Source organism: Uloborus diversus, chromosome 1, assembly GCF_026930045.1.
Source record: "Uloborus diversus isolate 005 chromosome 1, Udiv.v.3.1, whole genome shotgun sequence".
Lineage (NCBI taxonomy): Eukaryota > Metazoa > Arthropoda > Arachnida > Araneae > Uloboridae > Uloborus > Uloborus diversus.
In genome coordinates this window covers 244,978,129-244,993,896 of record NC_072731.1, presented here as the reverse complement: position 1 = coordinate 244,993,896, position 15,768 = coordinate 244,978,129, and the positions used below count along the sequence as shown (strand labels likewise).

Genomic DNA, 15,768 nt, shown 5'->3' with positions numbered 1-15,768 from the left:
CTAGCAACTGTGACAAAAAGTCACAGTTGCTACATCTGCTAGACCAAAGCACACCCAGTATTTGGAAAATGAAAAATCAAACTCAAAGAATAAAACAAAACAAGTGAAATGAAAAGCATTAGAGAACGAATTATTTTGAAAAAAAAAAAAAAAAGGACATAATGAAAACAAATACAAAAACTAATCATTTGGCAGATGAAGTTGAAGAACCAAAAGACATTAACTTGCTTATTCAATCATATAAACTAAGGAAAACATTTTCTGAGAAAGAAATTGAAATTCGTTTGATGTAAGATTAAAGGGAAAAAAGTTCACAATTTCACAATTGAAAATATATTTAATCTGATCACTAGTTTTGTATTCCCCCCCCCCCCCATCCATCATTTTATTATGTCACATTTTTAGGAACATTTTTATTTTTAATGTATCTTTTATGCCTTTTGTGTTGTACATCATCCTCTAATAGATTGAATTCGAAAAAACAAAACATTTTATTTAAAAATGTGTGCCCCAAATTGTTGTTTATTGTATTTAGAGGTCCTTATGTTTTTGGTTTTTTAGTCCTTACAAGTCCTTTTTAGAACATGATTTTGTTTCAAAGAAGTGTGTATGAACCCTGTAATTAAAATTCATGAAAATATTGGGATTTTTAACAACAAGAATATTTGAGGCTTAAGTTGAAACATTCAATTACTAATTAGTCAAAAACTAAACCATAAACCCGTCAATATAAAATGGGAAAAAAAAGAAATTCAAAGTATATACTTTTCACCGGAGAATTAGCTTAGATGGGGATGTTTTCATTGTTTCTAAGAAAGTAACAACAATTTAAGTATAGAAGTAAGCATGAAAAAGCCAAAAATATATTGGAATTTTGAGTCTCCAAATCAGACAGAAAACAGAGAATATCTCTAACTAAAATCTTTCAAGAAGCTTGAGAGGTTATTCCATATCTAATCATGCTTTAACTTGTTCTAAAGGGTGTCCCAAAACTGACACAAGATTTGAATTTGCCACCATTTTTTCCATAAATTGTTGGCAGCCATGAAAAAAGAACAATTTGACAGTTGAGAGTTTAGGGTTAGTAAAAATGGGGTGTTATTGTACCATACAGCTAGAGAGAGTAAAACATTTCAATTACTCCATAAGGCATTTCCTGGTCGCGTACTCTCTCATTTCGGTGATCAGAATTGGCACCCTAGATCATGTGATTTAACATTTTTAAGTTTCTTCTTATGGGGTTATTTGAATTCAAAGGTCTATGTCAACAAGCCCACAACCACCCGTGCATTACCATGTTGCGATACCGAGCGCCAATAACAGTAACTGCTTGACCAGCCTCAACTTTCATTATTTTTGAAACAATTGTTCAATAATGAAAGCGCGTTATTGTATCGTATAACGCTCCATTTTTGATTACTCTAAACTCTCAGCTGTCAAATTGTTCTTTTTTCAGGGTTGCCAACCATTTATTGCAAAAATGGCGGCAAATTCAAATCTTGCGTTAATTTTGGGACGCCCTTTAGGTAGTCTGTTTTCTTGAATCTTATGTGGTTATTAGTTGAAAAACTTGCTCCATGTAATAATCACTAAAAATTTATATATAAATGCATTTTGATGTTTTATAGCCCCATTAAATTCTTATGTACTTCCACTTTAGATGTATTCTGGCTCATCTTGTTGTGCTGAAGTTAAATCATTAATTCCTGCCACGTTATACTGCTTTCAAGTACAAGTATGTATTTTTTGTGCAATTTCATGTTTTAGTAATATTTTAAAAGGTGTCTGTCACAAAAATTGTTAAGTAGAATGTAGCAACTAAAGTTGAAATTGTGACATAGATTCCATGTTTAAAGTTGAAATTTTTTTTTCTTTTCTTAAAATTGTAGTTTGAAGTTGGTTTTATATATATTTTTCTCGTTTTCAGTTTTAAGTTCAATTAAACCTTTGATTATTTGTAGGCGGCTTATCCGTGGTTTTTCAGTCATTTAAGAGCCCCTAAAAGTCAGGGGAACTAGACCATAGCCTAGTCTGGTTGTTCGGCAATCAGGCTCAGCTAATAAATTCACTCTTAAAATGGTCTTCCCTTTTAAAACTGAATCGTTCGTGTCTGTTATGATAAGCTTCTGAACGCTGGTAAAACGTTCTTTCTTTTTTGATATAATTTGCACTGAATCCTGATAAGTTTCAATTAGTTTTTCTCAATTTTTGAATATACGTTTCTTATACTTAGTAGTATTTTATCGTCGCAATGTAAATTGCTTTACCTCTTTGATTAGAGGTACATGTTTTAATTATATTTTAAAAGAAAAAAAAAGATTGCTAGTAAAACGTTTTTTTAAGCCTGAGTCTCTCTTCACAATTGGGACCGGGCCAGCAGGTGCTTTTTCTCCTTCCTTGTGCATTCCTCTGTACATGTATGTGGCTTTGTTCTTGTAGTCAAAATCAGACCATTTGTTAATTTGAACAATTTTGCATAAAGTTAAATTTTTATTGAGTTTGTACTACATCACAGTTTAGAATTGAACTACTCATCTGTGTGAAAAACTCTTTTCAGGGATATAATAAGCTGTATTTATTTGTATTCAATTTACTAATTAATTTAAAGTTCATTCATATTGTAGTTCAATTTTATATTAAAGTAAAAGCACTAAAGTATCGTCACGTGAAATATGTTTCCAACCCTTGTAATTTGCTTATTATTTTGTCTTAAAAAATTTCAGGCAATTAATTCTGCCGGGGCTGGTCCATTCTGTGAATGTGTTTCCTGTCAGACTCCACCTTCATCTCCTGGTCCAGTATCTACTGCGAGTATCAAGAGTGTCATTGGATCATCAAGTATTTCTCTATCATGGAAGGAACCAAACAATCATGGCTCATCGATTCTGAGCTACATTATTGAAATAGGAGATGCAACGCATACGACAGACGGAGAAAATCCCGAAATTTGTATTGAAGGCTTAGTTCCCGAAACAACATACAAGTAAATTTTTCCTCTTGCTTTTATTTCTGTTACACATGGAATGCAAATTTATTTCCGTTAAATATTGAACTATTCTGTTTAAATAACAGCTTTTAACACTAGAATGCCGGAATGTTTTCTTCCCCTAGAACGCCAACTGGTGTCATTTCGACACTGGTCAAAGCCAAGTGAGATATTCGAACAAAATAAATGCAATTTTCATTTTAATATTTTTTAAATTTATGAATGTTAATAAAATGACATCATGTTTATTGATAGATGAATTATTATATCGATAGGAAAAAAATATGCAGAATATTTTTCAGAAAAACTTACCAACATCATGTGCATTAAACACAGAGATAATATATATGTTTGGTGCACTTTCCACATACTACTATTTTACCTCTTTTATAGGAAAAACATATTTTGGTCGCCACATTTCCATTACATTTTTACCTGACATTTTTTGCACTTTAGTGGGCTGTTATTTTGAATATCATGTTCATTCCTTTTCTTTTTGCCTGCAAATTGATATATTTTCGTGCATTATGCCCTTATAGCCCTTTTTTGCGAGACATTTTTAAAATTTCAAACCATAATAATATAAAACGCTTGAATAAAAAGCATCATAAATAATCCAAAGAGCTGCCAACACATTTGCAAGCGCATCAACTATCTCAGCATAAAAGAAAATCCAAAAGCCCTGTGCAATTGATAAATCATATCACATGAGCTCTGATATGGCACCAAAAACTATCACGTGATAAGCAGGTGTAAAAAAATTAAAATTTGCTTACAGGCATTGGTGATCTTCAATACTCTGACGCTCATTATAGAAATGCTGTTAAAAAAATAAATTCAGTATATTGGAGATAAATTATTGCAGTATCGAACTGACACCACACCGGTGTTCTTGGTAAATTCACCCATAAAAGCAATTTTAAAAAGGCTAATTTCTCATAACTTTGTGCGTGAGTTTTTCATTACATATTAAATAAAAGTCACGAAAATTCGTATGGATCCCGTGCGAATTTCACATTTTGCATAACTTTTAAAATACCGAAGTGTCGAGACGACACCTCTCTGCATTCTAGTGTTAATGCAATATTTCTAATAAGTATATTGTGTGTCCTGTCTAATTTCTTGTTCATTTAAATCTTTCCTCTTAGATTAAGGATTCAAGCCATAAATAGTGTTGGTCCCGGGCCTTTCAGTTCCTCAATAAAGATAGTTACTAGGGGCCTCCCTCCTCTGCCTCCTATTTTAGAATGCTGTGGCTATTCATATAATAGCCTACGTCTAAAATGGGGTGATGGCAAGAACCTTGACATGAAAACTTATACTTTAGAACTTGAAAATAAGCAGGCTAATAAGTGAGTATAATCTGATTTTGATATGTTTCTGCTCTGTGCATGCTAATAAATGTTTGCTTTGTTTCTAGCTTTCTATTGTCATGAGACATTTCTGTTGCAAATATTAGGTTTTTTTATGCTGTAATTCTTCTAGCTATTTTTTTTAAATGCATTTTTTTACTTACTTTTACAAAAAAGAAAGTATTGTATTCGCGAAAAAAATTTCACTTAAAAATTGACCTGAATTTCCATTTTGATCACCCCCAAATGAATGTTGAGTTTTTTTTCGACCCAACCACACCCCCGTGGATAAATGCCTAAGATCGTATAGACACACGAAGTAACCATTTTGACGATTCCCAAGAAAAAAAAGAGTTCTGTATGTATGTATATATATGCATACGTGCGTATGTACGTCGCATAACTTAAGAATGGAATGTCCTAGAAAGTTGAAATTTGGTATGTAGACACCTAGTGGGGTCTAGTTGTGCACCTCCCTCTTTGGTTGCATTCGGATGCTCCAAAGGGGGTCTTTTGCCCCTTTTTGGGGGGAAATCGATGTAAACTCAAGTGGTGTTATAATTTGGGGGACACTTGGCGATATATCGCCAGTCTTTTGGTTGCCAAGTTTTGTCGCGAACTTGGTGACAAATTTGGCGATTTTTTTTTTTTAAATCTGGTTTCAATTTAGCCACTGTTTGTGATATTTAGAGAGTAAACTATTGAATCACATTAAAACTGCCAATAATGAGAAAATGACATTTCAAATTGGAGTAAAAGGAAGTCATGTGATGTACACATCAGCTCATTTTTTAAAAATATTTTAAAATTGACTCACATTTTTCTCTCTCACAGGTTCATGCCAGTATACCAAGGGACTTCTAGTTCATACAAAGTGTCGAAACTTCAGGAACTGACTTCGTACAATTTTCGTATTTATGCATCCAACGAAGAAGGTGATGGGCCTTATTCAGATGTTTACACTTTTTCAACTCAACGAGCTCTTCCCCCTGCTCTCAAAGGTGGGTTTTGACTTTTTATAAATTGCCGAAACTAATGCAAGAGCTCTTATGGTTATACACTAGAACAAAAAATGATATCTGAATATCAAAAATAGATTAGATCAGGGTATCCCAAAGTGGGTGCTGCAGTGCCCTGGGGTGATGCAGGTAGAGACTAGGGGTGCTGCAAAATGTCTGTGATATCAATGCATATAATTTTAGAGATAAGTGAGGATGCCATGAAAAAACACTCATTCTTCAAAGGGTTGCCGCAAAAAAAAAAGTTTGGGCAACCCCTGGATGGATTAGATAAAATAACATACTTTTAATTATTGTTGTAAGGCTGAACAATATGTGAGCAAAACCAAATCAAAAATGAAATATAAATTACGTTCTTCAGAGTACCCCCCCCCCCCCCCTAATTCTTATATACTCTTGAGACACATGAACTATGTTGATTTATAAGGAATAATGTGCTCTGTAAAATGTTATTAGTAAAATTTTACTAAGGATTGCTTTCTTTTTTAAATGAGCTTAAAAATACTTAGAGTTTTTATATTACTTATCAGTGCAAGAGTGTTATTACTATTTTAAACAAAATGTTACAATTTATTTTTTATGTAAAACTTTGCATCTTTACTAAAAGTATATACTTATAACAAAACCACAGTATTTATTAACTTGTAACTCAAAAATTATGTATTATAACAAATAATATCAATCTCCTCTCTTCGAAAGTTTCGTGGTGATGTTGGTTTTCATTCTTTCATTAATCTCCACCAGTATAAACCAAATCCTAACCCTAAATAAACTGTTTACCAAATGTGTTAAATATTATGATGTAATATTTAACAATAAAAAATGACGAAGAAATCTTTAACAAATTGTTTGCAGGTCTAGAAGTATTCATGAATATTTTCTGTTCTGATAGCCAAAATATAATCATTCATTTACGATGTAAAAAGAGATTGTATTCCAATCAGAAAATTTAAGTTACTATTCATTTTGATGTCGATATATCTCTATGTCCATGTTGACTAGATATCTTGTCCAATGTCCATTTAGCGGGCAACTCTGGGGCTACCTAACTGCACTGTGTTCAATTGATGTTTATTGGTTTCTTACTTGATTATTAAAATTTTAAATGAATGTCACTAGTTTCTTTAGTAGGTGCTGCTGTACGACTTGATTTAGAAAATTTTAAATGAACGCCTGCGTAGGGTTTGAACTTTGCATGTGGTTTACCGAAAACTTTAAAAAGTCCGCTTGCATTCCGTTGCTTCTCACTGCCTCATATGTCAAGTCTTTGCAACACAGGAAGAAAATTCATGCTCTTGTAGCCTTATTACCTGACCTGTGTCTTACAATACCGTGGGTTGAATCCATTTTGTCAAGTTGGCTGCAATGTTTTAGGAGAAATATTTTCTTTGAACAAAATGAATCAAGGTGTTTTAGATTTTTAATTTTATGAAGTTTTAAAAAATTACTTGTTCACTTTTTAGTAACAATACATTTCAATTTGTTCTTTTTATTTGATCCTTTAATATTCTTATCCAATAAAATCTTTTTTTTTCCATCATGAAAACACTCACCTGTATTCATTACAATTCATATTTTGTTTTTAAAATTATAAATTGGATAAAATTTGTTAAATATATATATATATATATGTGTGTGTGTGTATGTTTTTTTTTTTTTTTGCAGCACCTAAAGTTTCTAGTATATCTGAAACTTCATGTGTTGTGGAGTGGATGGCTGCCAAACCAATTGGGGAAGATATGCTTTCATATAAGCTTCAACTTGGTACAAAAGAGTCAGACTTTTCTGTGGTAACAATTTTTTTTTTGTTCTTATATTTGTGGTTATGAATTGTAGTTGTGAAATTTATTGAATCTGCATATTCATTTTTGAGTACTCAAGAGACACATACTGATAGGTGACAAATTAGTATGAACATTCATGCAAAAGGCATGGTCCCCTTCAGTGAAGCAGTATGCACATGTCACTTTGCACTTAAGTCTTCCACTTAGTGGTTATGAAAGAGCTAGGGGTATTAGTAGCTCAACATCAGTCAAATATGTTGTATTCGTCTATCTGCCTCTCTGAGAAACTCTAATAACGACTGACCTGTCAGGGTTTGAAAAAGACATGTTAGCGGTGCCCTAGTTTCTGAGTGACTGAGCGGACAATTATTTGAGCCATGCAAAGCATGCTGTGTCTAGGATTTCAAATGGGGTCGTTTCCAAAATTTTAAAAGTATTTTTTTCCGAAAGAGCAAGTTTAAAAACATAGGATCTGACCATTTTTTAAAATTATTTGACCAAGTTTAATCTTTTTAAAAAATTACTTTAATCAGAATGCTTTCATTATTTACGCTTCTGCCGATGACATAACAAATGATGAAATGCCATTCTGTGTGGCCATTCACAGAGCATAATACTTAATTTGCATCTTTACTCACGTGTATTGGCAATGATATGGTTGATAGCAAGTGTAGAGTGCAATATTTAATTCGGTTCTTGAATATCATGACGTGGAAACACGGTAGAAAGATGCGCCAAAATGCATCATTTGTGACGTCATAAAGACCACGCCTTGTTTGAAAAATTGGACAATTTTAAAAAATTAATTAAATAACTGTTGGGAAAATGAAAGCATTTTCTTTCCATGTTTTTTTTTTTTGCTTATTCTATCAGTTTCAGAGAGTAAAAATAGTGCTTTTGACTGAAGGAAACGACCTCATTTCGAAACCCTGACCCGGAATCTGGGGGGATCCCGCATGTTATGTAGCAGGACTACACTTGCAAGATTAAACACAATATCCCGCGGGATTTACAATTCTGCAAATTTTTCCCTTGCAAAGGTTTTCCAACTTTTGGCGCTCATAAAAAGACTATTTTCAAATGCATCATCTGAAATTCGATTCGCCTTCCTTGTATATCTGCAGGAAGAGCAAGGAAAACTTGGTGTCTCACATGCTGAACGGTGGATTTACCATTTAAGAATACAATGAATAAAAATAAAGTATTTTTCTGAGAATGAATTAGTATTCTCATTCGGAGGTTTCAGTTTTCATGCGTTCAGCAATTGAGGAAATGCATAAAATTTATTAATGTTTTCAAAAACTATCATTAAAATTTAAAATCCAGAAAATTACGGTTTAGGAAAAATAAAGAAAGTGTATTACAGATTCCAGAATCTACTGTAGTAGACTGATGCAATGCCTTTTAAAAAGCAAACATACTTTCAGCTGTACTGAATTTTGCATGATATTATAAAATTTAAATTGTGCGTAGAATGATTCATATTTGATACTTTTAGCATCTTCGTGGATGGAATTGTAATGGCAAAAAGTAGCCTTTCATACTTTCCAGGATCTTTTCTTTAAAGTATGAAATATGAAGGGAGTTTGAAAGTATGAGGGGAAGGCAATGTTCCAACTGAAAGTTGCATGTTTAATAATTTCCAGGAAAATAATAAATTGAAAACAGGGTTATTATAAAAACTTTTTTTAAGCCCCCCCCCCCAAAAAAAAAAAGTTTTTTTTTTGTTTAAACCAGGTATTTTGTGTTTAAACCGGGTTTATTTGGTTTAAATACTATTCGAAAGAAACACAATTTTATTTTAGGAAAATCACGAAGATTTTATGAATTAATTGTTAAGGAATGTTTAATATTCATTTGTACCTAATTTCTTTGTAATTAATTAAATAATTAAGAGTAAAAGCTTGTCATTTCATTCTCCATATACTTGGAGATTTCTATAGAAGAACATTGTTTAAAAATCTTTTACTATTATAAAAAATGCAATGCGTAAATGGGTCTTAGTAGAAATAAAATGCAAGAAATAATTTACTGTGATAATTCAGACATTATTAATTACAAATAACGAAGAGTAAATTCTTGCAAATTAATTTCCTCATAATCATAGCTATCTACTACAAATAAAAACATAAAAGTAAAATTAAAATCAAGTATTCTTAAACATGGAAAGTATTTTGCAGTATCTACAAATGAATCATAAATCTGATGTACATGACACAACTTTAAAAATCAAAAGATCAACACATATTTTGTTTAAAGATTAAAAATAAAAAGTTATAAATCATGTAATTTATTTACCTAATGTATCAGTGACAACAATCATTGAAACAGGACAAGTAGGTTTTAAGAAAATTATTATGTTTTCCATTGTAGACATTATTTCTCCTGGTTTAAATCTAATGGAATACATTTTTTGTGTCAAAGAAAAAAAAATCATTTTAATTAAAATACTTTTTTAACATACAGTAAACTCCCGATTATCCGCGGAATTGGGTGGAACAAGTGCCGCGGATAATAAAAATCGGGGATAACCGCAAAAAGACTAAAATGGGGGACAAATCAGGTAAAAATTGTCCTATCTCAAATTCTTAACTGTATTGATGCATAACACTTTCTGCAAACAGTGAAAATTTATATAGAGTACAGTACAAATGTTTTGTATTTTTGCATAACCGAACTTAACATCAATAACAAACAAGTGTATGTACGATGAAGAACTCACAAAAATAATAATGATAATAATAATAAAATCAAATCAAATCAATCAATCAAGCAAAAACAACTGAGTGTAAATTTACAATTTTTCAAAAAAGAAAAAAAAAACAGCCACTGGTATTCGCTTTTTACTGCGAAAATACATGTTCGTGATTGTTGATTGATTCGCGGATAATCCGCCCCGCGGATAAACCGCTCGCGGATAATCGAGAGTCTACTGTATTTTAATAATGAAGACTGTCATAAACATTAATGTTTATTGATTCTGCCACCGTTCATACATGAGACTTCTTTTATTATATTGGGATCAAAAAAGTTCTTTAAAAGGTGAAAAATTTGGCATTAATTTTTTTTTATTAGAGCACCAAGTTACATGGATTTTTCTGTTTAATAATTTTCTATATTTTCTTTTCTTGCTCTGATTGCATCGTCTATTAGGGATGCAAAAAGTGTGCAGGTATAAGCTCAATTTTATGCCTACTCTACTTACATTTACCTTAAATAATATGTTTCTAAATGTATTAAATCTGTAATTTTTCTAGAAAATTTTGCTAGTTACTTGAAATTTTTCAAAAAAAAAAAAAAAAAAAAAAATTTTTTTTGAAAAAAAGAAAACCCTAATTGATTTAAACCAATGTAGTTTAAACCAAACAACCCTGATTGAAAATGCCTTAAAGTTATTCGATATTTAAGTCAATCTGACATTTGTATACGCAGCAGGCAAGCATTTTTTTTTTTTGACTTTTAGTTAATTACATAATTTTTTGTATCATTTCTGAAAATTTGAATCTTGAGTTATCTTGCAATGTAAAATTATTAGTGAAGATGTTGGAATGAAAATAATGCAGGTTCTAACTCGATGCAAACTCAAAATGTGAAACCCTCCTTCATTCTGTTGTTCCGGGTCGACTAGAGATCTTTCAGGAATTTTTGGTGATGATACTGATGTTTGATAAAATCAACACTCGCAACCTACACATATATGTATGTGTTTGTTTGTGTGTGTAACATATTTAAGATTTGATTAGTTAAGTTTTAAACTCAAATATTCAATCCTTTACACTGCTGCATCTGAACACTCAGCTGTTATTAAACTTTCCTTGAGACAAACAAACTAAGAAAAACTGCTTATACTATACACAAACTAGCCAATAATTATTTTATAGAAACACAAGCTGCATCGGCTGGCTTTGCACGATCTACCTCTAAAATAAAAGTCATATTAAGTGACACATTTTCAGCAATCAGGCGTGAACAAAAAAATATCTGTAAAATTTTCGACTGATTATGGTAAAATAACTAAAAAGGAAATTTTTTTCAATCCCCCAATTGCAGGAAAAGCCTCAAAACGAAAGCCAGAGTTTTGTTTGTTCATGGTTGAAGAAAAAAATGGCAACAGATCTTTCTTCTGAATGCAGGGTTCGTACGCTCCGGGAAAACCTGGAATTGTCAGGGAAAATGAAACAGTTAAGAATATCAGGGAAATGACAGGGAATTTTCCAAATTTGCCCCCCCCCCCCAAATTTTTTCCCCCCAGGGAACTTTGTTTCATGAGATCTAATCTCCCTTTTTATCTATTTTTCCTAAATTGTAAAAATTTTGAGGCAAAATGAAACTGGCAATTAAAAAAGTGGCGACCCAAAAGAACTTTCGCAGCTGCCATTTTTGACCCTCAATAGTTCTCAAGAAAATAATTCCTCGGGTGAATAAGAATTATGCACAATCTCAACAGGGAAGAGGACAATATACTGCTTCGGAAGCACGAGCCTGAAAAATGGAGGTGGGGGGATCTGGGAAAATCGTTTTTTTTTTTTAATCGGAAAGTCTTTTAAGCTACGTGTGAAACGTAGTCGCCATTTTTGGTCACTCACAGGATAGAAGTAGACACGATCCTTAAATGTCAAAGTTTCCAAAAACAAAGCATAATTGGATGTTTTCTTTGACTGCAAATTAATGAAAGTATCACAAAATGTGCTGAAAATTGTTTTATTATTATTATTATTATTTTAAATAATTTTCTTGAGAAATGAAAAATTTTGTTCTTAAAACTTAATTTTATCTTCATTTCATTGGATGCAATTTGTGCTAAAAACTTTTCAACTGAATTGTAGTTTCATGAAGATTTATAGTAGTATTCATTTCATGAAGTATATATTAGTGAGACCTAAGTCTATTGAGGCATTCATTTTTTATATTTATCCTCTTTTTTAGGATTAAAGCATCTCATGCATTTTTACTCTTCCTTTCAGTTTTACACCGGAATTCAGACTTGCTGCACCATGCACAATTTGAAACCTGGATCCGAGTTCTCCGTTCGTGTTGCGGCTGTTAGGCATTGTAGTGATGGTGAACTTCCTGGTCCATTCAGTCCTTGTACAGTTTTTTGCACAAACTCATTGAGTGTTTCCGAAGCTACCCCTCCCAAAATATTTTCCATTGCTTGCTGTCTAAAAAACAGAGAACCTTTAACCGATCAACAGTGGGCCATGATCATTTTGTGTGGATTTACGTTTTTCGCTATCTGTGTTGCCATGATAATTCAGCAAGTCCTTTCTTACACTACTTCTTAGCGCTGCCCGTAATTTACATTCCAATTTTTTCCAATATTGTCTCTTTGGATATGTATTTTTGAAAGAAAAAAAAAATAGAATCTTAACATATTTGTACATAGAAATGTATGCGTGTATATGATTTTCATTATTATGTGGCATAAAAAATAAATAAAAAGGAATTATTTTCATGACTGAAGTGAGCTTGAATTGATCTGGAATGTATGCAAACATTTTTTGAACAGAAAACTGCTTGGTTAAATTAATCAAGAAAATATTTTTATAGGATGTTCATTCTTTTATATACATATATATATGATATATATATTCTATGTATACACATTCCTATTTCCATCTACCTCTCATTTCTTTATAATTTAATCCACATTTTTAGAAAGAGAGGTTGTCTTAGTCTTAATGTGCAATGTATTGTCCTTGAAATCAATATTATGGTGCTGTATCCAAGTGTATAGTGTTGCTTCCATTTCTGAATGTGCATGCCAATGTAATGGTGCTGGTCCTCACTGGAAAATTGGTCTGGTTACTGGAATTGTCTCTGAAACATATAAGTTCTGTTTCGGTTTTCTTATTGTTTTTCGTTATTCATAAACTTTTGAAGTTTCCTAGCTAGAGTGAAATACTTGTAAAATCAATGTGATAATAAATACCAGCTACTTGATCTAATTTTTAAATGCAAACTTAAATGTTTATCAAGTGTTCAAATTATGAAGAAAATTTTTCATGTACAAGTGATTATAATACAAATTTAAATGCTAATTATTTTTATATGTCCCTATGTAAAATATAAGATGTTGAATTTTTCGTCGTTTTCCCCCCCTTTATTGCCAATATTTTTATCATTTAATTAAAACAAACTTAGCATTTTTTCAGATTCTTTTATGATTTTTTTTTTGATATATTAACACTAAATTTTTTTTAATTGATTGTTTTTTTAATCATATTTTATTTTTTTCTGAATATTATGCATCTCATTTTACCTTAAATATTTACTTTTGATTTTTTAAAAATATTCTTCAAAATTTTCTTTTTAATGTTTTGTTAATTACTAATTACAGGAATAGGCAGATATCGAATAGGATACACATGCACATATTATATTTATACACTGTGTTCCAATAACCTATCTCTTATAATTGTTATAATTTTTCTTCCATTCATATATTTTTTAAATTTTAAAAATATATATTATAGCTTACAATTAAAGTAAAAATAATTCCTTGTATATGTTTTCCTAAACAATCTCCAAATTATTAAAATAAAAACATGTCTCTAATACTTTATCAAGCAATTTAGAAATTAATTCGAAATATTTTTGTTCCTTACTTTCTCATTTAATTTTTTACAAAAACATAAAATTTCATTTATGCATAGAAATTTAAAAAAGAAATAACGCTTTTCCCCAGTTATGTTTCTACAATACATTTCTATTTTGTTGCATGTGTATAAATTATTTCATCTTTTTTACTATCCAAAGCTTTCAGAACTTAAAGCATGTATCAAATTATATTATGATTTCAAGTTGCTTTTAGATCGAATTTTATTTACTAAATGCAGTTTTGATCGAATGAACAAAAGATTTGTGCTAAACATTTTCAATGTTCAAACTATGTAAAAAGAAAAAAAAATTAAACCTACCCAAAGAACAAATTTATTGAGTTATGCAAAGCATATGCAGCACTAAAACATGTGAAAAAAATGGTAGTTACTAAGGACCATGAATTGCAACATCTCATAATTTCGTAAACAATTTTTATCTCAAAATTAATAAATCAAATTAAAAACTTGAAATTCAAAGGTTTTTAACACAAGTGTTGAATGCACAAGCTCATGACACTCATATTTTTTCTGTTCATTTCTGTGACTTAGTACTTAGTTTATTAAAATTAAAGAGATAGCTAAATTCTTCTATATCAATCTTTTTAATCATACATTTTGCCTCATTAATATTTCTTCCTGTCTTAGAGGATGTTTTATCCCCCCAAAGTATATATAAAACATTTATTTTGAATCTACTCAGTTGCACAATGCTGTACATTCTGATGTTATGAAAGATTGTTTTGAAAATATTTTTCAATCTAATTCGCAAATATTGTCATTTTGATTTTGCCTAGTTCTGTTTATTTGTATGTATCAGCTATAGTCAAGATTTAAAATATTAGTTTATTTTATCTAAATCTTCCCATTTTGTAAGTTAATTAAAATCAATTTGTATTTGAATACTTTTTAAATGCATATTAAGTCTTCTAGTTTTCTTTAAAATATCCTAACCATTTTCTCCTGTTTTTTAAGTACTATCTTTTAAATTTCTCTTTGCTTTGAGGGTATTTCCATGCTTAATTTCTAACTAAAAAAGAGCAAGATCTCGATAGTCCTGAAAACTTAATCTCAAGGCTTAAGTCGCCTGAATTCCGCCTTATACGCAAACATTCTCATAGGATAGAAAAGAAGTACTGAAGTTGAGCTTCTGTCCGCTCCCTTCAAATTAAGCCTTTTTCCATTTAATAAAATATTCAATGATTTGAAAAGTGCTAAAACTTTTACGTTCTTGTAAAATTCTACACTATTTGAATTTTTAATTGATATGATAAAACTTGTACATTGGTTTGAGCAATATAGGTTAAAATGATCATTTGAGGGTGCAAGAGTCGATCATATGTCACAGTTAATTTATCACTTTTTCGTTTGTAAGTGTTGCTATTTCTTATATCCTTGATGAACTTGTCTAAAAGCCTTCTTTGCATATATGTTTTAGTGGCTTTAATTGCCATTTTGTTTTCTTCCATTGTTGATGATTAATTTTAAAGAAATAACTTTATTTTGAATCATGTAGCAACAAAAGTTTTTTTAATTTCTACCCAAAAAAAAAAAAAAAACTTTTGTTCATATAATGTATGAAAAAAATATCTACCATAGTTATCTTAATACTTAGTATTATAATTAATATAATGATATAATATTTCTTATTAAACTCCTAGTTTTGTCACTTATTTTGATGCGTCACACTTTTACAAAATATTAAAAGTGAAAAAAAAAAAAAAAAAAAACTTTGAATTCGAAACTCGAAAGTGAAATTTTGAGTTGCAAAGAAAATCATGCCCATATTTAGACAAACAAAATATATGAATAAAGCAAATATATTTTTCTTTATTTTGAATTTACTATAGAATAAGTTACAGGTTTAAATTCTTATATCAGTGAAAAACTGCTGTTATTTATATATATATATATATATATATATATATATATATATATATATATATATATATATATATATATATATATATATATATATATATGTATAGTTCTAGGAAAAGCAAATAACAAGTTAGTTCTTAAAAATCT

At 30.5% G+C, this 15,768-nt stretch overlaps 1 protein-coding gene across 1 annotated transcript; it reads left to right on the top strand.

The window, feature by feature from the left end:
* Positions 1-1,660: 1,660 nt before the first annotated feature.
* On the top strand, positions 1,661-15,604 carry LOC129234220 (fibronectin type III domain-containing protein 3B-like; the record flags this gene model as incomplete). The annotated part of the gene is given in 6 exon segments (XM_054868152.1): positions 1,661-1,735; positions 2,724-2,983; positions 4,135-4,338; positions 5,173-5,339; positions 7,023-7,147; positions 12,106-15,604. Coding segments are annotated over 6 exon segments (1,152 nt in total), but the record flags the coding sequence as incomplete, so codon positions are not given.
* Positions 15,605-15,768: the final 164 nt, after the last annotated feature.